Source organism: Acinonyx jubatus, chromosome B2 (genome assembly GCF_027475565.1).
Source record: "Acinonyx jubatus isolate Ajub_Pintada_27869175 chromosome B2, VMU_Ajub_asm_v1.0, whole genome shotgun sequence".
NCBI classification, from domain to species: Eukaryota; Metazoa; Chordata; class Mammalia; order Carnivora; family Felidae; genus Acinonyx; species Acinonyx jubatus.
Window position 1 is genome coordinate 275,759 of NC_069385.1, and position 26,200 is coordinate 301,958.

At 53.2% G+C, this 26,200-nt stretch overlaps 1 protein-coding gene and 1 pseudogene across 1 annotated transcript; both read left to right on the forward strand.

Annotated features, from left to right (window-relative positions):
- The first annotated feature begins 242 nt into the window (after nt 1–242).
- LOC128315440 (prefoldin subunit 1-like) lies at nt 243–8,050 on the forward strand (annotated as a pseudogene).
- A 7,200-nt stretch (nt 8,051–15,250) lies between these two features.
- On the forward strand, nt 15,251–24,592 carry DLL1 (delta like canonical Notch ligand 1). The gene is made up of 11 exons (XM_027056418.2): nt 15,251–16,216; nt 16,426–16,722; nt 17,434–17,494; nt 17,735–17,992; nt 19,802–19,862; nt 20,387–20,517; nt 20,641–20,810; nt 20,924–21,140; nt 22,673–23,477; nt 23,676–23,793; nt 23,903–24,592. Exons 1-11 carry the CDS (start codon nt 16,163–16,165, stop codon nt 23,906–23,908), a joined length of 2,178 nt encoding a protein of 725 aa, XP_026912219.1. The 5' UTR covers nt 15,251–16,162; the 3' UTR covers nt 23,909–24,592.
- Nucleotides 24,593–26,200: the final 1,608 nt, after the last annotated feature.

The following is a 26,200-nucleotide window of genomic DNA, read 5'->3' on the forward strand; positions in this document are numbered from 1 at the left end:
TTACGCGTGAGGTATGGGGAGTGGGAGTGGGGAATACGGAATCGGGTGCGTGATCCTGGGCAAGTTGTTTTTTAACCTCTGTACGCACAGCTTCCTCGACTCTTTAGTTGGGACGGTAATGGTATTTCCCAGGCAGTGCTTACGAGGAATATAGCAGAGGGGCGCCTGGCGGCTCAGGAGGTTAAGCGACCAAACCTTGGTTTCTGCTCAGGTCTTGGTGTCACAGTTCTTGAGATTCTCTCTGCCTCTCTGCTGCTCTCGCTCTCTCAAAATAAATAAATTTTAAAAAGCAAAAACAAACCAAAAAACAATATGGCAGAGCACTCAGCCCTTGGTAAGCACGTACATTTTAGCCACTTGTTGGTATTGCTGTCTGTGATGATGATGATCATAATTACCCTTGAAGCCGAATTTATTTACTGGGCAGGTTTTCTGGTTTGAATGGAGTGAGGTTTCTGGGGAGAAGCAAGGACAGGTGCAGAAGCAGGACGTTTTAGAGGAATTTCACGGACTATAACCTATACATGAGAGAGTGGTGGCAGATAAAACTGGATGGTAAACAGGATCACCTGGTCATGCAGCGTCTCCATCTCATGTTAAGGAGTTTGGACTCTGCTTGTAAGCCACCATATCCACCTTATTTCGAAAACCGCTTTAAGATCAGTCAAGTTCACAGTCAGGACATGCTCCCTTAAAGCTCAGATATCAGGCAGTCCAGACTATACCCAATGTCCGTTCCTCTAGCTGCAATGCCACCCTTTTCTCTACAACCAGGAGAATGTTTCACTGGCCAAGTGTGATAGCAGATTAGCCTTTAAACCAATCTAATTTATTTTTAGGTAAATTACAGAGGAAGTTAAATTATTAGTAATACCTAATTATTTAGGCCGCATCTCAAAACCTGTCTGTACACACAACATATCTTGTAGTGCTGCTGTGAACCCCAGGGAACGAGAGGCTTCTGCTGAAGTAAAATGATCAAATGCTGCTCTCTTCAGAGTCTCTTGCAAAGCACTTGACAGATGAAGCGCTCAGAAAGCATTACCAAACTGCAGCGACACCACATGTATGTATTACATCTGAGAAGGAATCTCTGCACCCGGCATACAAGGCTTTCCTTTCTGGCTGACTTTAAAAATTTCTTTCGGTAAAATCAACAGTGCTTAGCAGCTACTACTGGTTGGGTGCCACACCAAGAAGGATGTGAAGTGGTCGCTCATCTTAAGGGACACACGTTGCGGTTGGGAAGACAAATGAACATACATTAAATACTGGGAAACAAGTGAAACATAGTGTCAAGTTTATAACATGCGGATGAAGAAGGCAGCAAGAAGATAAAGTGTGACTTGAGCCTGGAAGGAAGTGGAATCTCAGAAGAGGAAGGTCAGAAGAAGAAAACCTAGGAAACAAAAGGAGTTTGGAAGGAGCAAGGGGCAAGCAGAGACACCAGCTGCAGCCTGTGGGACCCAGACGGTGGAGGCAGAGGGTGACAGGTCAGCCAAAGCTCCTCAAACTGCCTTAGGTGAGTCCCACCACTTGGCGGTCTTCATCTATCCCACAGAGCTTCCGATAAGCATGTCTACCTCCCTCCGAAATAGACACCTGTGACCGAGGATTGACAGACATGTGAGGAAGACAGAAGAAAAGGAAAAAACAAAAAACTAGAAGAAAGAAGAAAAATATTGTAAAAGAACATTGTTCTTTGCAATCTCTGAAGATTATCCATGAGAGAAACAGAGAGGGAATATGTAAAAGAACATTCCAAAAATAAGAGCTCTTGAAAATTATAAAAGCCATGATAAATTTAAAAAGTGTTTAAATTTTTTTTTAATGTTTATTTATTTTTGAGAGAGACAGAGACAATGCGAGTGGGTTAGGGGCAGAGAGAGAGGGAGACACAGAATCAGAAGCAGGCTCCAGGCTCTGAGCTGTCAGCACAGAGCCCGACACAGGGTTCAAACTAGGAGCCATGAGATCATGACCTGAGCGGAAGTCGGACGATCAACCGACTGAGCCACTCAGGTGCCCTAAATTTAAAAAGTGTTTAAAGTTAGAAGATAAATCTGATGATATCTCACAGATATTGGAACAAAGAGAAAAATCTGGAGAAAGACAAAACATAAGAAAATTAGAAGATTAAAGTTTGACATGTGAAAAATAGGAATTACAAGAAAGAGAGAAAATGAAGAGGAGGAAATACTCAAGAAATAATTCAAGAAAACTTCCCAGATGTAAAAGACACGTTCTTATATTGAAAAGGATTGCTAAATGCCCAGCACAACAAATCTAAAATGATCCACACTAAGGTACATCATGAAATTTCAGGACACCAGCGATAAAGAAAAGATCTTTAAAAGTTTCCATAAGGAGAGGCACACTGAGTGAACCAAGATGGCCGCTCCCGTGGATCTGGAATTGAAGAGGGCCTTCACAGAGCTTCAAGCCAAAGTTATTGACATTCAACAGAAGGTGAAGTTGCAGACATACAGATTGAACAGCTAAACAGACAAAAAAGCATGCACATCTTACAGATACAGGGATTATGACTTTGATAGATGAGACCAACATGTATGAAGGTGTAGGAAGAATGTTTATTCTTCAGTCCAAGGAGGTAATTCACAATCAACTCAGAGAAACAGAAAATAGCAGGAGAAAAAATTAAAGAATTGGAACAGAAAAAAATCCTACCTGGAGCAGAGTGTGAAGGAAGCTGAGGAACACATCCGGGAGATGCTGATAGCACAAAGGGCACAGTAGGAAACCTCTAGTGAAAGCTTCCTGCCCCCTTCCACTCCTGGCAAGGGCAGAGGGGCCTGTTTGGGGAAACATCCTGTCTTCTGCCCTGATGGGCTTTTTATTTGAGTGATCTGGTAACCCCGTGCTTTCTACTTCACCCTGATCCCCTTTTCGATCCTGGCTCTGCCTGCCACCCCTGCCCAACACTCTCCTCCCCTGGGGTGAGTCAGGAACACCCAGGAAAGATGGGGGCCAGGACAGATAGGGGAGCTCTGCCCAAACCTACTACTAGTTATGCTGGTTAGACCAATAAAAGCCATCTGCCCCCCACCCCGCCCCCACTCTAAGTCTGCCTTTCTTGAGAACCGAGGGCCAGAGGCTTTCAACCTCAGCTCTTCCCTGACCTGTCCCCCTCCAGAGCTTTGGCTCTGTTCCTTTCGCATTGAAGTCTTTCCTGGTTCTTTTTGTTCCTTTCTGTTCCTTTGAGCAAATCCTTCTACTTCTGAGCCTCCATGCAGATCAGGAAGAAGAGAGACCAGGAGATAACTGAATTTAAGTGAACCTTGGTGGCATTCTGCCTAAAGATTCTTTCCCTGCTTACTCCCACATGTTCCATAAGAAAATGTAGTCAGGCTGTCTCCTGGTGGACAGTACAATCCTAAGGCCTCCTAGAGGCTTAGGGGCAGTGGTGTGCTGGAGCTGGCTTGTACTGACTCAGGAGAGCCAATTATTAAAAACCAAGTTATGTAAATAATCATATTTTTAAAAAGGATAATAAATATTCAGACTTGCCCCTTCCTAAAAAAAAAAAAAAAGTTTCCATAGGAAAAAAGAAAAAGGTCACATTTAAAGGATTGGAAATCAGAAGGGCATGGAAATTCTCAATTGAATCCCAGGAAGCTGAAATTCAGTGGAGACTTAACTTTAAAATTCTGAAGAAAATAATTCTAACACTAAATTCTACTCTCAATCAAAATATTAGTTAAGTGTGAGAGTAGAATAAAGATATATTGAGATACGCAGCTCAAAAATATGATCTACCAAATCCATTCAGAAACCTGTAGAGGGATACTCTCCAAAATTAAGTAGTCAGGAAAGAGGGATATTTAGGACCTGGGTAGCAGGGAATCCAAGTGAAGACAGGGGAGGAAAGTAAGTCCTAGACAGAGACCATTTAAACTAGGGCAGGTGCCTTCCAGAGATACCTTCCTCATCCAGGACAGTGACACCCTTGAACACCTGATGTGTCTGAATACTTTAAAGGAAGATCTTTGGAGTTTGGTGATGATAAGTAAGAGGTACACAGAAACGTCAAGCAAATATATTAGGCAATTGTTGAATCCAGTAAAGACAAAAAACTGCACAAAAAATAAAACGTAGTCACCGCATATGCCTCAGCTGTGAATAATTACCTAGCTTTAGTAAGGCAAATACACGGGGCACCTATGTGGCTCAGTTAGTTAAGCGTCTGACTTCAGCTCAGGTCATGTTCTCATGGTTTGTGTGTTCGAGCCCCATGTCAGGCTCTGTGCTGACAGCTCAGAACCTGGAGCCTATTTTAGATTCTCTCTGTCTCTCTCTCTCTCTCTCTTTCTCTCTCTTTGCCCTTCCCCTGCTCACACTCTGTCTCTGTCTCTCAAAAACAACAAATCTTAAAAAAAAAATTTTTAAGAAAATTCTATTTGAATGGAAAACATTCCTTAAATTACATCTGTTAAAAAAAATTGAGGGGCGCCTGAGTGGCTCAGTCAGTTAAGCATCCAACTCTTGATTTCAGCTCAGGTCATAATCTCCTAGTTTGTGAGTTCGATGCCTGCATCGGGCTCTGTGCTGACAGCTTGGAGCCTGGAGCCTGCTTCCGATTCTGTGTCTCTCTCTCTCTCTGCCCCTCCACCGCTCACACTCTGTCTCTCTCCCCCTCTTTCAAAAATAAACATTAAAAAAAAATAAAGTAAATACAGAATGGTAGTTTAATACAAAAGGATGCTATAATTTTTTTTAAAAAATGGGAGGCAATCTTATACGTGTTCATAAATGCGTGTGGGAAATCCGGTGGAAGAGTTAAATCTTCATCTGCTAAAGCTGGGAAGTCCATAGACAATACGTGCAAGGGAATAAGACAGACATAGCATTAGAGACTCTTTCATAAGAAATAGGAGAGTAAACATTAAAAAAAAGGCCCGGGGGCGGGGGGAGGGGTCGCCTGGGTGGCTCAGTCCATTAAGCCTCTGGCTTCAGCTCGGGTCGTGATCTCACACTTTGTGCCCCGCTTGGGTTCTGTGCTGACAACTCAGAGCCTGGAGCCTGCTTCGGATTCTGTATCTCCCTCTCTCTCTCTCTGCCCCTCCCCTGCTCGTTCTCTCTTTCTCTCTCTCAAAAATAAACATTAAAAAAGAAATGTGAGAGTAAATTTTAAAAAACAATAGCGAAGAGTTAAGTTAGAGGAAGGAATTGAAAGTGGGAATGCTTGATGTAGGTGATTGCTATTTTTTGTTATCATCTGGAAATACTACTTGAATTTTAAAATCTGGAACTGTATTACTTTGGTAAAAGAAAAAAATTTAAGTTTTAAAGAGTTGTTAAGTAACTAGTGCAAGTGGTAAGTGGCACAATTGTTACTCAAACTCAAATCTGTCTAAATTCTAGAGGCTTTAAATTTTTTTTTACAACTCCAGTGCACAATAGTGAAGGAAGGGAGAAGCCAAAGATTCTTTTGCAGGCCCCTTTCCCGGGACACTAGAAGAAAAGTTGTACATGGAAATCAGCATAACAGAAGCAAAAAAGTTACATGTGATTATTCAGGTCCTTTCCCCACCTCCTGCTTGACACCATACATAGATGTTTCCTATGCCCTATTGTGCACATCAGACATGAATTGTGAGGAGAACCTAAAAACAGGATGGCAGATTTACATAAAAGAGAAAAATAGGGAAGGAAAGAAAAGAAGAAAGAAAGAAACTGTAGGTTGAAAGTAGGGAGAAGGGAGTTAAGGGAGAGAATAATGGTGAAGGGAAAGCCTTCACATCCACTGAGAAACAGAAGAAACATGGAGCATGAAATGAGCTTGGGAAGGGTGGGATCAGGGCGGGTTTCTCTTGGTACCAAACAGCCTTTGAAATTTATTTGGAGTTAGTTTTAATTTTATTTGAATGACGAACTGAATTTCTTTGAACACAACCACATGGGTTGATGTGGTTTCATTTGAGCAATAGTTCACCATCCAAAAACTGGGAAAGAAAAAAAGCCGTAACCCTAACAATACACTGACTTCTACATGGTTAGTCCACCTTGAATATTACTGAAGTGTTTTATGGCTGTTACAAAGTGTCACACAGAAAGAAAATGAGCCTCTTCCTCTGGTCATTGTTATGTCTGCTTGTGACTTCTGGGCCCCTGCAGCCATCATGCAGTCATGGGAGGGAGTTAAGCAACATTTGAAGTCAATCCAAAGCCAGTGGAGCAGAAACATGGAGAGTGCCTTGTGCCTGGACGATGCGGTTAAGCCAAAGATTAACTCACACAAAGACCACCTCCGAATTCTATTTGATGGTGTCCCTTCCTTATAGTTAAGTGTGTTGAATTAGGATTTTCTGTTACTTGCCCCCGAAAGTATCCTGTTTCAAGCTTCTGCCCATGAAGGAATAATTCCTACAGAACTTGTCCTTCCACTTTAAACAACTAGAAATCTAGACAAAATATATGAAATTATTATTTTCAGGGAGTAGACAACAGGAAGTGGAGGGTGGAGACTCCCGAAGGAAGGCAAGCCCAGTGGCTTGGGCTAGATCTAGCCTTGATCAGCAAAGGTGCTCAGTGAAACAAGACTGGTTCTTTGATGAGAGCAATGAAACTGATAAACCTGTAGCTATATTGATCACAACAAAAAAAGAAGACAGAGATCACCCATATTAATGATGGAAGATGGAGCCACAGAGTTTACTTAGACCGAAAGGTTAAAAGAAGACTATTTGAACAGCTTCAGGTAAGAGGAAAAAATCCCTTGAGCCTGGGGAGCCTAGGTGGCTCTGTCGGTTAAGCGGTTAAGAGTCAGCTCCGGCTCACGTCATGATTTCACGGTTTATGAGTCCGAGCCCCGAGTTGGGCTCTGTGCTGACAGCTCAGGGCCCGGAGCCTGCTTCAGATTCCATGTCTCCCTCTCTCGCTGCTCCTTCCCCACTCGTGCTCTGTCTCTGTCTCTCAAAAATAAACAAACATTAAAAAAAATTGTTTTTTAATTTCTTGAGCCATAAAAACTACCAAGCCTGAGAAGAAATAGAAAATCTGAGTAACCCTATATTCATTAAACCATACATTTATTTGTTAAGTTGAATTTCTAAGTAAAAACCTTCCAACAAAGAAAACTCCAGACCCACATAGCCTCACTGGTGAATTCCATCAAACATTTAAGGAAGGCAAAGTAATCCTATACAAACTCTTTCTGAAAATAAAAGCCTTCGCTACTCATTGTATACTGCACGTAGTGGCAGAGAGAAGACCTAACTTTCCTTTGCACCTCCAGCCTCCAAGACAGGTGAGTGGATGAACACATGAGTGAGTGACTGAAGTGGCCTTCTCACTGCCATGTGCTTTGGGCAAGTAAATCTGCCTGTAGCCCCAGCTGTGAACAGTGACTTCCATAAGCCCATCATGGTTTTCCCATTTGCCTTGACTATGGTCGGTTCAGTGGTGTCCTGTGACTTAGTTCCAACCACTGAGAAGTGAAGGTGGTGGCGGTGGCTCCTTCCTAACTCACTCCTACTGGGCCCCTAACAACCTAAAAACAACTGTATTTCTTGCTTTAATGAACCTACTAATGTAAATAGGAACAGTTCCAACTACCATTAAAAGAAAGCAGGGGTGCCTGGGTGGCTCAGTCGGTTGAGCATCCGACTTCGGCTCAGGTCATGATCTCGAGGTCTGTGGGTTCGAGCCCCGCATCGGGCTCTGTGCTGACAGCTCGGAGCCTGGAGCCTGGAGCCTACTTCGGATTCTGTGTCTCCCTCCCTCTCTCTGCCCCTCCCCTGTTCATGCTCTGTCTCTCTCTCTCTCTCTCTCTCAAAAATAAATAAACATAAAAAAATTAAAAAAAAAATAAAAGAAAGCATAGGTTTGTGACTGTTCCTAAAAAAATCCAGACTCACAACCATGCCCCTACATACCTACCAGCAGTGAGCAGCTTACAGTTTGAAAGCAGTTTACGATCATTAGTTATTAGTGATAATGATTGATAAACAGCCACCGCCCTGTTCCATAGCTTTTTGAAAGCAAACCTTGATGGAGTGCCAGTGCTGTCCCCATTCTGCTTCTGGGGACGGGGACGTATCATAGGGGAGAGACTAAGAATTTCATAGTGGGCAGGGAGGAAACTCGAAAAGCAAGGAGTGCAGCTCAAGAAAGCATGCCTTACTTTTTGAGATTAAGAAATGTGCTGATTTGAAGGTGAAAGACATTTGCCGAAATTTGTCCCCCCTTTTTTCTCCAATACTTAGGCTGTTTATTGGGGTCCCTTTCTCTCCAGCCCATTTACTGGAGTAGGGCCTTGCAAAGCCGGTCTCCTAGCAGCCAGTGCAGAAGGCCCATTCGTATCACAATGGACGGGAAGGAAAGAAAGAGCCTGGTTTGTTTAAACTGCCTCTGTCTTCATTCACAGCCTGATGTCCGTCTGCATTGTGACACCCACAATGGCACTAAAGGACCCATTGTGGCCGAAAACAAATCAAAACAGAATAAAGGATGCTAAGAAAAAGAGCCATGCAACAAAATTGCTTAAAAAACCTAAGTCTTACGTCTGAGATTTATGTTACCTTTTGGCTGCGAGGCCTATTGCCCGGTGTTTATAGTAACCACTGGAGTTTAATCAAAAAAAGATAAATGCCAACTTCAACTACGTTTTTAAGGGCGGTACACAGGGAGGATGGGTGTGCTGGGCTGCTTCGGAAGCTGTTTAATAATTGTCGTTCTTTGTTTGCACAACATTTGGGGAGCCGCACTCTGCACTTTGTGTTTATTTTCCTTCTGATAAACATGCCCGAGCTACGCCCATGTGGCCCAACTGCGGCCCCCACACGGTCGCTCCCGCCCGCACCCCCACCCGCTGCCCGAACCGACATCAGATGTTGCAAGAACCACGCCCAGTTCAGCGGGCAACAGGTGGAAGGTTGAATAGCTTCACACGTTTTTCGGGAGAGGGGGTGGGGAAAGAGAGAGAGAAAAAAGGAGGGCGGGAGGGCAGGCTTTCGGGAGCCGATTTAAGGATTAGATCAGATGTTATTGCTAGTGAAAAATTAAACAGCCCGGTGCTCTGGGGAGTGCAGATTAATATATTTAGTGACTGTGCGCACAAAGGCTGCTCATTGTGGCCACGTCTGAATGCCTGTGAATAGGATGGAACATATGCGGCCTGTCACCGCAGGTGCCCACATCTGTTCTCCCCCGGGCAGATGCTCACAGAAAAGGGGAGGTGGGGAGGTGGGAAGGACAGCGCGCTCGAAAGCTTCGCCTCGCCCAGGGCTCCTCGGCCGCGGCCCCGGGCTGCGCGGGTTCGGCGGGGACCCTCCGTGGGGAGGGCCCCGGGCCAAGCCACGTTTCCGGGCGACTCCGTTTTAGAGCCTCGGGGCACAGGGTCGCAGCCCCCAGGCGCCCCCCGCCCGCGCCGGCCGGGTGATTGACGGGCCGCCCCAGGGCCGGGGCGACAGGTGCCCGAGACCCGCCGCCCCCCCCCCCGGGCGGGGGCGCGCCCTGGGGGAGTAGGGCCTGGGGACAGGGCCGGCCGGACTGCGCCCCTCGATGCCCTTTCTTCCCTTCCTCATTGTGTGCCAAGTCCGAGGCTGCGGTTTCCAGGTGCGCCGCTTGGGCCCGGGACCAAGGATTCCCGCCGCGGACGCGGACAGGGGACGGCCCCGCGTTCAGGTCTGGCCTCCCAGAGGCCGCACCCCTCCAGGGGCGCACGAAGGGCGCGCCGCGACCCTGCCACCGCTCCGGGTCGCCGCACGCGGCTGGCACGGGCCCGTCCCGAAGTCGACCTGGGCCCTCAGGGTGGCCCTGCGTCACCCTAGCGCCGCACCTGCCAGTGGCTCGTGGGGGTGACCGGCCTCACGCCCATGCCCCCCTGGCCCTTGCAACCCATCGCGGGCACCTCTCCGAGCCACCACCTCTGGGGAGCCCTCCGGCACTGCGCCGCGGTCCGGCACAGCCCCTCCCGGGCCGCAGCAGCCTCCGCCCCACGCCCCCCTCGGGGCCCCCGCGCGCTCAGTCGCAGGAAAGTTCTGAGGGGCCACTCGGGGCGGGCGCGCGGCGGCGGGAGCAGCTGTGCGGTCATCCGATCCGGGACAAAGGCGTGCCCGCCGGTGCCGGGCCAGGTAAACACGCGCTTTGTCATGGAGATGAGCGCGGGACAGCCCGAGCAGATGATCCGCGGGTTCGGGGAGCCGCGTCCGCGGCCCGGGACGGGGGGGGGGGGGGGGGGGGGGGGGAGCGGCGCGGGGGGTGGGGACCCGTCATCTGCGCCGGGGCCGCCAGCTGAGCACGCGACTCGCCCTTTCTCATGCAAATCAGCACATGCCTTTGCAACTCGCTGCGGACCTGCGGCCTCCACCCGCCGCCCCTGCATCCGCGGAGGTGGGGTGTCCCCCGTGCGCGGCACCGCGACCGCCACGCGAAACCACGTGGGACTGGGACCTGCCTTCCCTTCCGCGCCACGGCCGCCGCTCCCACTGAAAAGGAAAGGTTAGATGACACGCCATGACCCTGCCCCACCGGGAAGGCCGGGCCACCGTGCCACTTACAGTCTCCAGCGGCCCAGCCTGCTCTGAGAAGGGAAAGCTTTAGGAGAAACTGTCAGGACCTCTGCTTCTCCTGCTGGGGTCTGTCCTCCTGCCACTAGCCCCCCCCCCCCACGCCCCACATGAACCTGACGGCCCAAAGTCACTGTCCTGGCTGTCTGTGGGGCCATCTCTGCTATGAGGGGGCTGCCCCAGGAGGTCAGAATGGGGCCTCACTGGGTTTGCTGTGACCTGTTTATTCTCCAGCAACTGGGAGGCCTCCAGTGTCTAAATGTAAGCTAGCTCTGCCCACCTCCCCTTCTTTTTCCCTGCTGGGTATGAATGGATGGCTTAGGTCAGAATGTACCTTCAACGACAGATCCACACAGGGCTCAGTCAAGTCTAAACAAATCCGTATATCCATAGGGGTCAGTGTGTGTGAGGCTCTGGGAGACTCGAGACAGCCTTAAGAAGTAAGAAGTAAGCGTCCCTAGTGACTACACTACACAGACCCAGGGCTTACGGAAGAGATCTGCACCTTCACAGCAAGTTGGTCAATTTGTCTGCTATTTTAACCACTTTGTAATTCCAAAACTGCTGTGGGAGGTATAGGCTTCTGTTTGTGGAATAAATAAGTCACGGGGATGAAGGTGCAGCATAGGGAACATAGTCAATGGGATTGTAATAGCGTTGTATGGTTAAAAAAAAAAGATACCCAAACTGTGACTGATGAGAAGGGGCAGTAGGATGTATTGCTGGGGGATGTGATACTAATTAATAAACATGCTTTAGGTCCCCTCCTCCTCCTCCTTCTCCTAGTAACCTGGCATGTTTGATCAACACCAGATTTGCTGCTTGGAAGTTTTTTTATTTTGTTGTTCTGAACAAGGACTCTGATTCTTCTCAGGAATAAGAGAACCTCTCTGTTGGGTATACAGTATTCAGTTGGTGTAAGAAAACACAAACATCACTCCAGTCTCCAGACTTGTTTATACAGAAAACTGAACCTGTGGCTGGCTTAGACTCTGGAGCCTATTCTGGGCATTGTTTTTTGCAATCTGCCCAGACCCTCCTTCCTCTTCCCACAACCACCACCACCACCACACACACACACACACACACACACACACACACACACCCTGAGAATAGAACCTTTCTTTGGGCAAAAGGGGACTGAAACAGATTTGGGTGTCCACGGTATTTCGTCACACCAGTACTGAGGTGGCCACATTTAATTTGATAAAATGATGACTGGGAGCCTTTTCCCCCAAGTCACCTAATAAAATGATGGGGAAAATAACCAGGGTCTCCAGTAAACAGGGAACTTAGCTGTAGTTGTTGTGGCCATGGTTCTGGTCATACAACCCGAGCCTACCCTAGCCACTAGGTTATTCAGGCTATGAGCTATGCATGCCTGGCAAAACTAAAACCCCACCACCAGGCAGCAAATCTCTGTGTCCTCTCCTGTGTCTGATGGATTGGGTGCCTTCTAAGCCCTAATGAGTCTCACTTTGTACAGTAAATTTGCTGAGAAATCAAAAAGTATTTAAAAGAAAGTTTCCTGCTTTTTCCTAATAAGCAAGGTGAGGATTTATGGTGTGCGGGGAGGAGGGGATCTGGCCACTAGGGCCGGCGTGGAGGCAAGTCTATTTAACATACTCTAGCTGGAGCCTCCTCCTGCATTTAGGGGGTTCAGAGTGCGTTGCGGGAGTATAGAGACACGCAGTCAGGAGTGGAAAAACGCCATTTGGTTCGGAGCAGATGGCTGGCTAGGGGGCTGATGGCGTCTAAAGGCGTGTCCCCCCCTTCAGCCTGAATCCCTAAGGGCTCCCCTTGTCTTCCCAATCAATGAAAATTAAAGTGCAAAGAAAGGATGAATAGTTGGACCTCGAGTCTCTCCTTTGTTCATCTCAGCTACTGGTGTGCAGGAGTTAAACTACAACAGGCCCCTACAGAAACACAGAAGTTAAACAGTCTCCCGTTAGCTCAGCTTTGAAAGGGAGAGGGGGAGAGGGACCAGCGTGAGGTGGGGGGAGAGGGAAAGAGAAGGAGGAGGAGGAGGAGGAGGAGGAGGAGGAGGAGGAGGAGGAGGAGGAGAAGAAGGAGAAGGGGGAGGGGGGAGAAGAAGAAGGGGGAGGAGGAGGAGAAGGAGGGGAGGAGGAGGAAGGAGAAGGAGAGAGGAGAGAAGAGGAAGAAAAAAGAAGAGGAAAGAACAGGAGGAGGAGGAAGGAGAAGAAAAGAGCTTTCTGCTTGATTTCCCCAATACAGAATCGCGTGGCATAAATTAAGTTGGAAAAGAATGAACGCTTTGGGCAGGATTCTGATGGATTTTACGATGCCTTTCAGTTCCGCTTTGCCGCTGTAATCGAGAAATCTGTGCCACGTCAATTTAACAAATACTTGATACTGAGGGGGGTTTGTTAAAGATTTGGGGCAAGTCTTTTCCCCCCAAGGTTTAAGCCCTTGCGCGTGGAACTTTTTATTTCCAGTTTTCTAAACAGGCATTCAGACGAGACTATTTCCCACTTCCATTTTCTAATTAAAAGGTTCCTGAAATTTCATTTCTTACTGAAATCTACTCTCAGACTCAGAGGCACAGAGGATTTAGAGCTCACATTCCTTTCTTCCTTTGTGTCTCCCTTGCTCCTGGAACCCTCTCACCTCCCTCCCACCCACCCAGCTCCCCCCCACCATACACACACACACACACACACACACACCAACTTCTATGCTGTAGAGAGAGCAAAGTTCTCAGAAACTAGCTTTCAGAGGAAACATGGATGTAGTGAGAAAAGGATGCTGACACTAGGTGGCAAGATTAAATTAGGATTCATGCTGACCCGGCCCTGTGGGGATGTAGCACGTCCTTACAAAGTCTGCAAAGGGTGGCCACACTGGGATTGCCACCATCCCGGGGGTGTAGCATCTTTGAAGTCTCCATTTGTTCTGAACCAAACAGTAGGGGGTTCTGGTGGGGTCCAAGCCTGCCTTTCTCACTTCACCCTTACATGCACATTACTTTCGACTCATTCTTTGCTTTTTGACCAGGCAGCAGTGGAAAACCTAAGGTGTACAGATCTGTCAATTCAGGAACTTTACGGGTATTTGGGAGCCAAAGAAACAAGGTTCTGGTTGCCTAACGTCCAGAAGGATGGCCATGGTTGAGTCCCCAAGTGATTTTAGATTGTTGTTTACAGTGGTTTTACTCGGTATTTCCTCTCTTCCTGCTCATTAAACAGTACTTTGTGATCTCCACACCCGCTGCAATGAAGGTCACATTTTGCCAGGACAGCGCCGGTTCCCACCAATAAGGTGGCTATAGCACACCTGCGGCGAGGCCCTTGTGGCCAGGCACCCTGGGGCTGTGTCACACACCGAGTGACATTTACTCCCACATTCACACCTTCCACCCTGATGACACCGCCGGAGGTGCTGGGGGAGGGGGAGGGGAGCAGACAGGGTTGGGAAAAAGACCCCGAAGTGTGCCTAATGAAGCTGGATGCCAGAGTAGGGGTCCATGCGCCACCTTAATTCTGCATTGAGCACACAAGCATGAGAGCAATTTAGATAATTCATTGTGTGATACGTGTGTTCTCAGCCCTCCCAATAAACTCATTTCCCTTAAAAAAAATGAAAACAAAAGTTCTAGTGTCTGATGGACGTGTAAAAACCTAATAAGGTGATGGTTGTGTAAAGATTTCGGGTGGGGGGGGCGGGCTGGAAGGTCTTTAGAACATGTGCCGGACATTGTTGCAGAGGCCGCGGCGCGCGCGGAGGGGAGCTCTTTCTCTCGGCATTGTGCGGGGAGCAGGTGCGGTCCGCATTACCATACAGCTGAGCGCACAAAGAGCCACTGATTCAGCCTCGCACAATAACAGACTGCCTTAATGACAGCCACGCGAACGACACACACCAAACTCACTTTTTACCAAGCGGAGGGAGGCCGAGGGGGGAATACCCAGGAGAGAGGGGCTGGACACCCAGGAAAGGTGGCGGTGGCCGAGAATCGCTCAGGGAAGGACGTGTGCGCGCGCGCGTGTGTATGTGCGCGCGCGCGCGTGTGCGGGGCGGGGGTGCGGGCACTAGTTTGAGGCGTCAGGATCTCCCAGCTTGCGGGGGGGGGGGAGGCGCATAGCGCTACCCAGACCCCGCCCCCACCAGCGGCCTCCCGCTGGCGCGGGGACTCCGGGGTTCCCGGGGGCGCCGCGCTCGCCTCAGCCCTGCTTTCGGAGGACTCCCGGACGCAGCGTCGCCGTCCTCGGCCGGGTGGCTCGTCGATGTCAGACCTTCCCAAACTTCCCGAAACTCACGGCCGCCCGCCCGCTGCGCGCGCCCGCCCCTTTCCGACCACGCTCGCGGCCCCCGCGCCCCCAGACCCCGAGGCCCGGCCCGCGCGGGGAGACGGCACGCAGACGCCGCGTCGGCCGGGCGAGTGTCCCAGGCCGCGTCCGGCGGCCCCAGGCGGGCGGCCCTCGGCGGGGCCGGAGGCTCGGCACCGCCCCCGCGCGTCCCCGCGTGTCCCTGCGGGGCTCCGCGAGCCTGCGGCCGGCGGCAGAGCCGAGGGGCCGCGGCCAGGGCCCCCGCCTCGCGAGCGCAGGGGATTCTCGCGGCGAACATTTTGCAGGAATGTAAATGAGCGCGTTTTGTGTGGTGCGGAGGAAGGCGGGGGGCGGGGGCGGGGGCAGGGGAGGGCCGGGGGCGGGGAGGTGTGGGGGCGGGGAGGAGGTTGCACATTTTACAGCTCACTGACCATTTGGCGATCCATTGAGAGGAGGGTTTGGAAAAGTGGCTCCTTTGTGACAGCTCTCGCCAGATTGGGGGGCTGCTCATTTGCATCTCATTAGCCATGCGGGCGGCCGGCGGGATATAAGGGCGGCCGGCGCCGGCGAGCGCAGACCTCGGCGCGCACCCGCGGAGAGCGGCCGGGCCGAGCGCGCACCGGACGCGCAGCCGTGGCGCGGCGTCTCGGCTCGCCACCCGCCGCCCTGTGCCGGGACCCCGTGCTGTTTATGTGGATGGCACCGGCTGGGTCCTTCGGGGAGACGCGTGTCTGCGCGGGGGCGCGGGACACACGAGTCCGGGACGCTCCCGGCACGCACGCCGCCGCCGAGTGACACGGGCCCGAGCTGCAGGGCGCGCCGCGCACACTCGCCGCCGCCGGGGTCCCTGTGCGCGCTCCGCGGGGCCCGGGATTATCGCCTCGCCGGTGGGATTTCCAGACCTCGGCTCTCTAATCGGACTCGGAGGAAGCTCTTTGGGAATTAAGCTGAAAATCTGGACGCTTCCTCCCCTCCCCCCCCTTTTTTTTTCCTGGGAAGAAGCTTGAGACAAAACCAGGAAGCCAACGACCCCTACCTACTGGTGGACTGGAAGAAAGGAGGAAAACCGAAAGTTGCGGCTCCATCAGCAGGCTCGGAGCCAGCCCTTTGCTCGTACACCCCCAGAGCGCCGTCACCCGCGCAGGGCGGATCTGGACGACCGCAGCCCCCGAAAGAGGAGACACGGGCTCCGGAAGAAAGGAGCCCTGATCACCCCGGCCCGCGGCGGAGCGGCGGCGCTTCTCTGTCCACGCTCCTGGGGGCCACGGCCACCTTCGGGCACCCCCCGCAGTTCTAGGGCCCGAAGGCGGGGGCGCAGGGGAGCTCGAGCGCGTCCAGCGGTGCACCATGGGCCGCCGGTGCGCCCTGGCCCTCGCCGTGGTGTCGGCCCTGCTGTGCCAGGTAAGTTGTCGGCTGGGGTGTTCAGGGCCCCGCTGTCAGGGCGGGTGTCGATGGGGCACCCGGGAGCCGCGAGGCGTCAGGCAGGGCACAGGAGGCGCAGGGGGGTGGCGAGCCGGGCCGGCGGAGCCCGCGGTGAACCCGAAAGCTAGCCTCGGAGCGCAGGGCCCCGCGCCCTCAGCCCCGCCCCCCGCCCCCCCCCCCTCCCCCAGGTCTGGACCTCCGGGGTGTTCGAGCTGAAGCTTCAGGAGTTCGTCAACAAGAAGGGGCTGCTGGGAAACCGCAACTGCTGCCGCGGGGGCGCGGGGCCGCCGCCGTGCGCCTGCAGGACCTTCTTCCGCGTGTGCCTCAAGCACTATCAGGCCAGCGTGTCTCCTGAGCCACCCTGTACCTACGGCAGCGCCGTCACGCCGGTGCTGGGCGTGGACTCCTTCAGCCTGCCCGACGGCGCGGGCGCCGACCCCGCCTTTAGCAACCCCATCCGCTTCCCCTTCGGCTTTACCTGGCCGGTGAGCGCTGCACCTGCGGGGCGGGGCGGGGCGGGGCGGGGGCCTCGACGGGTCAGCCCCGCGCCAGGCACGCTGGGGGCGCGCACCGGCGGGGTGCCGGGGAGGGGAGGCGGGCGGCCGCCGCGGTCCTCAGGGTGGCGGCGGAAGGGCCAGGCCCGGAGCATCGCCTCCACGCCCCCAGTGACCCTTCAGGCGGCAGAGTGACAGCCGGGCTACCGCGGGGCCGAGAGGCGGAGGGTCTGGGAGGTTTCGGAACCGGCCTCTGCCCGTAGCTCCCCGGTCCAGCGAGTGCCTTCTCGGGGGACACTTCTCTCGTTCTCTCGTTGCCCTATGGGCAGGTTGAACTGCTTTCGCAGCATGACAGCCCCTGGCCCCTGTGTGTAGCGCCCCCCCCCCCCCCCACCCGGTGACTGATGACAATCCCTGCAGCCCCGCCTGCTCGCAGCCTTTTTTTTTTTTTTTTTTTTTTAACGTGATATCCTGTACTAACAGGCTGAAAAAACACGTCAGGAAACCACTCTTTAAAAAGTTCTTCCATTTCCTTGAGGAAAGTGAAAACAGGCAAGAGATGTCCGGAGACCCTGCTCTGGGCACACAGATCTGCACCGCACCCCAGGCGGTTCCGGACTTGGGTGACCCGAGAGCGTCCCTTTGGGTTTTGGTTTTTAACATTTCTAGTTTATCTTCTGTCTCCCCCCCCCTTTCTCCCAGGGCACCTTTTCGCTGATCATTGAAGCCCTTCACACAGATTCTCCTGATGACCTCACAACAGGTAAAAACAAATCAAAAAACTCCAAAACCAAGTCAACAGCTTCCCCAGTCAGTACACACTTGACCTCTTGTCTCCACCAGAAATCAGCTTCTGTGCTTACATTCTGCAAACTCCTGCAGGAGGCTCTGGGTGGAGGGCCTGTGGCCTCCTCCCCTGCATCACACGTCAGTTCTACCTCCCCCAGTGCCCCAAGCCTCTGGGTTCTTGGTCAGAACCAACAGGAGCACCGTCTTCCCACAGAAAACCCAGAAAGACTCATCAGCCGCCTGGCCACGCAGAGGCACCTGACTGTGGGCGAGGAGTGGTCTCAGGACCTGCACAGCAGCGGCCGAACAGACCTCAAGTATTCCTACCGCTTTGTGTGTGACGAGCACTACTACGGGGACGGCTGCTCCGTCTTCTGTCGCCCCCGAGACGACGCCTTCGGCCACTTCACCTGCGGGGAGAGGGGGGAAAAAGTCTGCGATCCTGGCTGGAAAGGCCAGTACTGCACTGAACGTGAGTTCCTGCTTCCCTCCTTGGTGGGGGTGGGAGTATTCTGTGAGCCAGTGGGGTCCTCAGATGTCAGCAGTGGAGTGATGCTCTGGTGGGGAAACTGAGGCCAGAGAGCTGGAGAAACTCGCCGAGACCGCACAGCTAGCCAGCAGCGGGGTTGGGGTCAACTCAGAAGTTTTAACTTCCGCTATGGGAAGCTGCCTTTCTTAATCAGGGAGGATTTTGGAGACAGGGCCAGGGGTCAGGAAGTGAGCCTGAGGGAGAGGGAGAGGAGGAAGGAAGGGAGGAACAGAGAGGAGAGTTTGTATGTGGAGGCGCATGCTCCAAACCAGTTCTCTTTGCCAGGACAGCGTCTCATTGGAAAAATGCTTCGTTTTCTTTCTAGAGTTGGTGTGCTTGGCCTTTTCGCAGACTGAGCGTATTTGCAAATACTCTGCGTGACGCACGTGTGTTGTTAATGACATAGTCCCTCATAGGGGTCTGTGGACAGGAGACCGTGTGTGTCAGCTGAGGCCTGGGTAGGCAAGAGCCACAGGGGAAGGGGCCCGCCTGCCAGAGCGCACACTGCGCTCACAAAACACCTTGCCTGGGGAAGAAATACCTTCACCAAAAGGCGACGGGCCCTGCCTGCCCCATGATTCTGGTGGAGAGCGGGAGGCCTGCGAGGCTTCCGCTGGCTCCTGGGCCTGCTTCAGGTTGGTAGGCCTCTCTTCAGCTTGCGGAGGCCTCACTGCCAGTCTGCACACCCAGGGGTTGGGTTTCCCTCTAGTTAGGGGTTGGGTGGGCCCTGGAACTCCCCAGAAATCCTGGTGACTTTTCCTTCTCCTGCCCTGGAGCAGGCGAACCTCCCTCCTTGTCCTTAGGCCCAGAACCTCTTGCCAGGGAGGTCTCTCAGTTCTGATTCGTGCCTGGGGGTGAGGGTAGGTCATTGTTTTGAGCTGCGGCCGGGCCTGAGCGGGCTCTGTTGTCTTACAAACTTGGAGCAGCTCGTCGATGAGTTTCATAACTCTGTGAAGGAAGCCAGCTCCACATCAGCCCCCACCCCCGCGGGGACCTCTGGCCTGCCTGCTGCCTTCCGTCCGCTCCCCTCCCTCCTCTTCTTCGCTGCGGGGGAGCCGTAAACTTAAACTTTTTTCTTCTTATTCAAACACTGGAGCCTCTCCCCGCCCCCAGCTAGCGCGTGCCATCGATTAGATCTCTCCGGGCAAAGGCGGCGGGAGCGCACGCCAGCTCCCATTGGCGGAAAGGGCTCGCGCGCACACGCGTGTCTGTGTGTGTGTGTGTGTGTGTGTGTGTGTGTGTGTACACACACGCCGGGGGTGTGTGTGCGGGTGGGGGCGGGGGGCGGGGGAGGCGGTATTGTCGCACTGGGGCAGCTGCTGGGAGAGCAGAGACAATAGAGCAGCTGTCTTGCCCTGGTACTCTGCATACCAGCTGTCCACCCTTATCGACACACACACTTTCTGGGTATTAAGAGGTGGAGCTTTGTGCATAGAATTGGGAAGTGGGGGAGGAGGAGGGGGAAGGACTTCTGACCCTCTCAGAAGAAAAGGGGATGGGGTGGGGGTGGGGGTTTCCGCGCTCTTTTGTCCTGGAGCCGCTGTGTTAAGAAGAATGCTCATCCCAGGGCGGAGTGAAGTCCACAGTTACCAGGCAGGACCGTGGATACTCCACAGATGGAGATTAACTCCGCTGGGTCTGCCAACTGAGCTGAGCAAGTTTTGTCCCAACCGCATTGTGGCAGCAGCCCCGGGTTGTGTTGGGGAGGATCTTGGGGTGGGGCTTGACCCCGTGTCTTCTCTTTGCTTGTAGCAATCTGCTTGCCAGGATGCGACGAGCTGCATGGGTTTTGTGACAAGCCAGGGGAGTGCAAGTAAGTTTGCAAAAGGGGTTTTTCCCTTCTCTGCTTCTCCTTGTACCTGGTGTATTCGTAAAGTAGCTCTGGGTGATGGTTTGAAAACTTCAGGGTAAGAGTAGCTGGCTGTCGGGGTTGGAGCCGTTATTCTCGTGTTTCTACTTAGTAAACATACAGAAACACGTAGAGTCACAGGTTGTCAGTCACGGAAACCCCTCGGTGGTTATGGGAACGTACGGATAGCTGTCTGCAAGGAATTGACATTGAAGATGGGTTTAGTTCAGGGATTCCCAAACTTTTTGGCATCCTAGGACCACCTAGGGAGCCCCTAAAAATGCTGTCCCAGCGAGCCTCACTCCCAGAAATCAGACCCTCTGAGGCACTGGCGTGTTTGCAGGCTCCCGGGGAGACTCCGGTGTTCTGCCTCATTTGAGAGCCAGACGTGTTGGTGTCGCTGGAAGGTGGTTTCTCGTGGGTCGGGCGTGTGTGTGACCCTGAGCCCGGTGGTGCCGGCGCCCGCCTGACACGTGCTCTCTTCCTAGGTGCAGAGTGGGCTGGCAGAGCCGGTACTGTGACCAGTGCATCCGGTACCCAGGCTGCCTCCACGGCACCTGCCAGCAGCCCTGGCAGTGCAACTGCCAGGAGGGCTGGGGTGGCCTCTTCTGCAACCAGGGTGAGCCCCCAGCCCCATCCAGCAGCCCTGGGCTTCCCTGGCTTCGTCACGGGGAAGGTGTGGTCTCCCTGAGTCTGACCCTGGGCTTCTCTCTCCTCCTTCTCCCGCCTCTGCCCCTCGCAGACCTGAACTACTGCACACACCACAAGCCCTGCAGGAACGGGGCCACCTGCACTAACACGGGCCAGGGAAGTTACACCTGCTCTTGCCGGCCGGGGTACTCAGGGGCCAACTGTGAGACGGAGATCGACGAGTGTGGCGCCAGCCCCTGCAGGAATGGAGGCAGCTGCACGGTGAGTCCAGCCCCAGCAGGATTTCCTGTTGAACGGGGGCGCTGGTTTGATACGCATCACGTGGGTCTCTTGGAGCGACCCTGTGACAGCGCTTTATCTTCTCTGCGACGCAGGATCTTGAGAATGGCTACTCTTGCACGTGCCCACCCGGCTTCTATGGCAGAATCTGTGAGCTGAGTGCCATGGCGTGTGCCGACGGCCCCTGCTTCAACGGGGGACGGTGCTCAGACAACCCCGAAGGAGGGTACACCTGCCGCTGCCCCGTGGGCTTCTCCGGCTTTAACTGTGAGAAGAAGGTGGATTCCTGCAGCTCTTCACCCTGTTCTCATGGTAGGACGGCAGCCCCAGCCGCTCTGAGACTTTGTCAGGTGGTCAGCACTGATGAGAATACATTAGAGAGCACATGCGTTTCGTTTCCAACCAAACACGTCACTTTGCAAGCTACCCCGAGGTTATGGAGCCCTTTCAACTGAACAGAAACTCTTCAGAGAAGTGTTATCCCCGAGCCTGGAAATGCTCAAGGAGCAAGAAAGGCAGGCAGGAGTGTGGATTCTCACGTCCTATAGGGGGAGCCTGAGGCAGAGAGGTGGGATGACTTCTCAAGGTCATATCGCACCACAGGTGTCGGAGTCGGGGCCATGATTCAGTAGATTGCGCTCCAATGGCAGCCCAGCGACTGTTTTTGGAGGGAAGCCCGGCCCAGCTCTGTCACCCAAACATAACCGTCTGGTGTGTCTGTGCAGAAGTGTGGTCTGTTGACGGGCCCCCTGCTCCCCTGTGAGTGGGTAGAGGAGAGAAGCTGGGGCCAGACATGCCAGGCCTTCTGTGAGCTTCGCCATTAGCCACGATGATTGACAGAGAGGAAATCCCTGTCCTTCTGCTGTCCACGTGCCGTACAGAGGGCGTGGCGGTCCTGTGGGCTCGTGCTCTGCCTCCTGTTTGTTTCTACCCACTGAAGCAACGGAAAGGTTGGCTGCTTTATTTTAGAGGCAGAATAGCAGGAGGTTTAACAGATTGGCTCTCGAAGGACAGAGACCTCTTCCACTCCCTCCTTTCTTCCTCTTCCTTTCTGTTGTCAGCCCTGCTCTTTTCACTGACTGTGGAACTGCAGGCAAGCACATCAGCCTCATTAAGCCTCGGTTGCCTCATCTGCAAACCGGGTCTTTTGTGGGATGTCGTGAAAGTGAATGCAACGCTGTAGCCAAAGTGCCGTGTACTGCCCCGGTGGGAGCGGAGCTGCTGGGAGGGTTAGCTGCGGGGGTGCCGGTCAGTGTCCGACTTCTGCTCGGGGCATCATCTCAAGGCCCGTGAGTTTGAGCCCCGCGTCGGGCTCTGCGCTGGGAGCTCAGAACCTGGAGCCCGCTTCGGATTCTGTGTCTCCCTCTCTCTCTCTGCCCCTCCCCCGCTCACACTCTGTCTCTCTCTCTCTCTCCCTCTCCCTCTCTCTCTCTTTAAATTTAAATAAACTTGGGGCGCCTGGAGGGCTCAGTCGGTGGGGCGTCCCACGTCGGCTCAGGTCATGATCTCATCACAGTTCACGAGTTCAAGCCCCGTGTCCGGCTCTGTGCTGGCAGCTCAGAGCCTGGAGCCTGCTTCCGATTCGGATTCTGTGTCTCCCTCTCTCTCTTTCTGCCCTTCCTCTCCTTGCACTCTGTCTCTTTCAAAAATAAACAAACACTAAAAAAATACTTAAAGAAAAGAGATGTTAGCTGTACTGTTTGCAGTTTACTGAGCTCGAGCTGGACCAGACCCCTCCCCTGATGTTTGTGTCTAGGCCACGGCTGCCTCGTCTGTCTCGCATCCCTGGTGTACCTTGCAGGACTGACACGTGGCAAGGCTTCAGAATGTGTCCTGTGTTCCAGGTGCACAGTGTGTGGACCTTGGTGATGCTTACCTGTGCCGCTGCCAGGCTGGCTTCTCCGGGAGGCGCTGCGAAGACAACGTGGATGATTGTGCCTCCTCCCCGTGTGCCAACGGGGGCACCTGCCGGGACGGCGTGAACGAGTACTCCTGCACCTGTCCCCCAGGTTACACAGGCAGGAACTGCAGTGCCCCTGTCAGCAGGTGTGAGCACGCGCCCTGCCACAACGGGGCCACCTGCCACGAGAGGGACCGGCGTTACCTGTGTGAGTGCGCCCGGGGCTACGGGGGCCCCAACTGCCAGTTCTTGCTGCCTGAGCCGCCCCCGGGCCCGGCGGTGGTGGTGGACCTCACCGAGAAGTACGTGGAGGGCCAGGCCGGGCCCTTCCCCTGGGTGGCCGTCTGCGCCGGCGTGGTGCTTGTCCTCATGCTGCTGCTGGGCTGTGCCGCCGCCGTGGTCTGCGTGCGGCTCAGGCTGCAGAAGGACCGGCCCCCTGCCGAGCCCTGCCGTGGGGAGGCGGAGACGATGAACAACCTGGCCAACTGCCAGCGCGAGAAGGACATCTGTGTCAGCGTCATCGGGGCCACGCAGATCAAGAACACCAACAAGAAGGTTGACTTCCACGGGGACCACGGGGCTGATAAGAACGGTCTCAAGGCCCGCTACCCTGCTGTGGATTATAACCTAGTGCAGGACCTCAAGGGCGACGCTGCGGCCGCCGTCAGGGACCCCCATGGCAAGCGTGACGCCAAGGGCCAGCCCCAGGGCTCTGCAGGGGAGGAGAAGAGCACCCCGACACTCAGGGGGTGCGTGCTGCGGCCGGGAGGGGACACGCGGGAAGGCCAGCCTGGGAGGGCGCCCCGATGCGAGGGGGTGCTGCACTCTGCAGTCAGACGCTCTAACCCTGAGCTTTACCCCCGGAGGGGGTGCTGCACTCTGGGCCGGCGCTGGTCAGTTTTTCCTGTTCTCACGTGTTTCTTGTGGTTCTTTTATTTTCCCCTCAGTGGAGAAGCACCTGAAAGAAAGAGACCAGACTCCGTGTATTCTACTTCAAAAGACACAAAGTACCAGTCAGTGTACGTCATATCGGAGGAGAAAGACGAGTGCGTCATAGCGACCGAGGTCAGTGCGCAGCCCGGGCCTGGTCTCGGGGTGGAAGCGGGGGGAGAAGTCAGAGGGTGCTGACCTCTGTCTGGAACTAACTTCCCATCCTGTCCTGTGGGCCCACCAGGTGTGAAATGGAGGTGATGCGGCAAAGTTCCCGTTTCTCTTCACATAAATAAAATTCCAAGGATATATGCCCCAGGGGATGCTGCTTGAAAGAGGAAAGGGAGACCCGCGGACTGCTGCTGAGGAACCCATCCGGACCCAGCCGGCTCTCCCTTCCGAGGCCAGCTGGGGACGCGGCGTGGCTGCAGCTCGGCGGCGGCCAAGGGGCCTGTTGCACTGCCTTCTAGGACGTTCCCGTTGCACTATGGACAGTTGGCTTTTAAAAAATATATATTTAAATGAATGGACTTAATTGCTACGTGAGAAGCATGCACTGCCTGAAGTGTATATTTTGGGTTCTCATGAGCCGGTCTTTTCTTGAATTAGAATCACAAACACTGCCTTTATCGTCCTTTTTGATACTAAAATGTGTTTTTTCTAGGTGGAAAAAAAATGTGTGTTATTTTTTTGGACTTGTAAAAATATTTTTCATGATATCTGTAAAGCTTGAGTATTTTGTGATGTTCATTTTTTATAATTTAAATCTTGGTAAATATGTACAAAGGCACTTCGGGTCTATGTGACTATATTTTTTTGTATATAAATGTATTTATGGAATATTGTGCAAATGTTATTTGAGTTTTTTACTGTTTTGTTATTGAAGAAAATCCTTTTTAAAATATTTTTCCAAAATAAATATTATGAACGACGACTGGAGGTGTGCTTCCTCACCACGCCCTGTGCTCGCTCCCTCTAGACAGAAACGGCTTCTGATTGTCGATTTTCAATGTCTTTGCCTGGTTTCAGTGGCTTCTGTCTGCCTCAGAGAAGCCTGCACAGTTATCACCAGGGCGTCTCCGGGAGGGGCTGAGGGAGGTTGGCGGGCTCCTGAGCAGCCCCTGGGCTCGCCGGGGGTATCACAGGCACATGCAACTCCGCATCGTGCTGACGGGTCCGAGGACCCTCAGAGCTGGCCACCTTTCTGAGCCTTGTTATTCAGGGGCTGGAACAGAGCCTCATTTGGGATCAAATACCCGTGAGACACTTTTGTATTGCCATGGCAAAGGCTTTTTGTCTTAGGATAATACTATTCATCCATTTGTTTATGGGTTATTTCCAGTCAATTCGAGAGAGTCCGTTGCCTTCTAACTCAACAGTCGTGGGGGGACAGAGAGCGGTAAGATAAAAATGTTTTTTATTGAACGCTGACTACCGGCCCTGGGGAAACCGCTGTGCCTGGCTGGGCTGGTTACTCCTGGTGCTGGCATTACTCCTTTTACAGGAGAGGAAGCTGAGGTTTGGGGAGGTGAAGCTTCTCGCTCAGGGTCAGTCAGTGGCAGAGTTAATGTTCAAATCTGGCAGTCGGGCTCCGTACCCCAGTTTATTTGTTAATTTATGTAATAATTTATTCAATAATTGTCGGACACTCAGCTTCTCATTGACAGCAGGACCTGGGGATTTAATAGGCCTCATCACCGGTGTGGTTTGGTGGCTCCAGAGCATCAGTGTCCTTTGTCAGCTAAGATGACAAGCCCATGTTGCGACAGGTGGCTTATTTCTGGGGTCAGAGGGGAGCAGGGAGAGGAACGGAACTTACTGGTCTAATCACCCAAAGGGAAAACATCAGTGAGCTGTTCTTGGTCCAGTGACCATGATAAGTTTATCCCACTGGCACTTGCTGTACAGGTGGAAATTGTGGGGTCTTCCGGGGAGGGGGGAGGACAGCATGTGTGCTAACCAGTCAGCACGTCCGTCCTTACATATACAGATGAGCGAGACCCCCCAAAACAACACCAGGTGGGCTCGACGACACACACAAATCCTGGAGCACCCCTCTGTGGATGCTTCTGTGGCGGACACAACCCCAGTCTATCCCGACCCTTTGGGTCGCCTGGGTTGTTATTTTGGAATAGCCCCTTCCAGGCGAGGGCTCCGGTGGAGGGATTTCTCCATGGAAAGAAGTTAGTGGCAGGGCCAGGGTGTGAGTGGGGCAGATTCAGGGCTCTGAATCAGCTCCGTCCTTGCCCTGCGCCCCAGGCTCACTGGAAAGGGTTAGCAGCATATTCTAGCATCACCGAAGGAGCTGCCAGTGTTGCCCTCGGGAGTCAGGATCCAGTGTAAGAGCTGGTGGCCGTGCACCCGTTCACACTTGCCAGCCTGGAGTAGTGTTAGTGGTTCCCTCACGCTTTCAGAAGTGGCCTGGTGTGGGTAATAAATTGGAGAGCTCATCTATTTTTAAAAGTACGGAGTTTGCTGGGATTCTTGTGAAGCCCACTCCATAAAAGGACCTCAAAATACTCAAAGGTAACCTCACCTTCAC

What these genes read in the sequence shown, in the direction of transcription:
- DLL1 (XM_027056418.2), top strand. Translation starts at nt 16,163, where the DNA reads ATGGGCCGCCGGTGCGCCCTGGCCCTCGCCGTGGTGTCGGCCCTGCTG. An exon ending in CCTTCGGCTTTACCTGGCCG is followed by an intron (nt 16,723 to 17,433) that starts GTGAGCGCTGCA and finishes CCTTTCTCCCAG; the next exon opens with GGCACCTTTTCGCTGATCAT. An exon ending in CTCTTCACCCTGTTCTCATG is followed by an intron (nt 21,141 to 22,672) that starts GTAGGACGGCAG and finishes CCTGTGTTCCAG; the next exon opens with GTGCACAGTGTGTGGACCTT.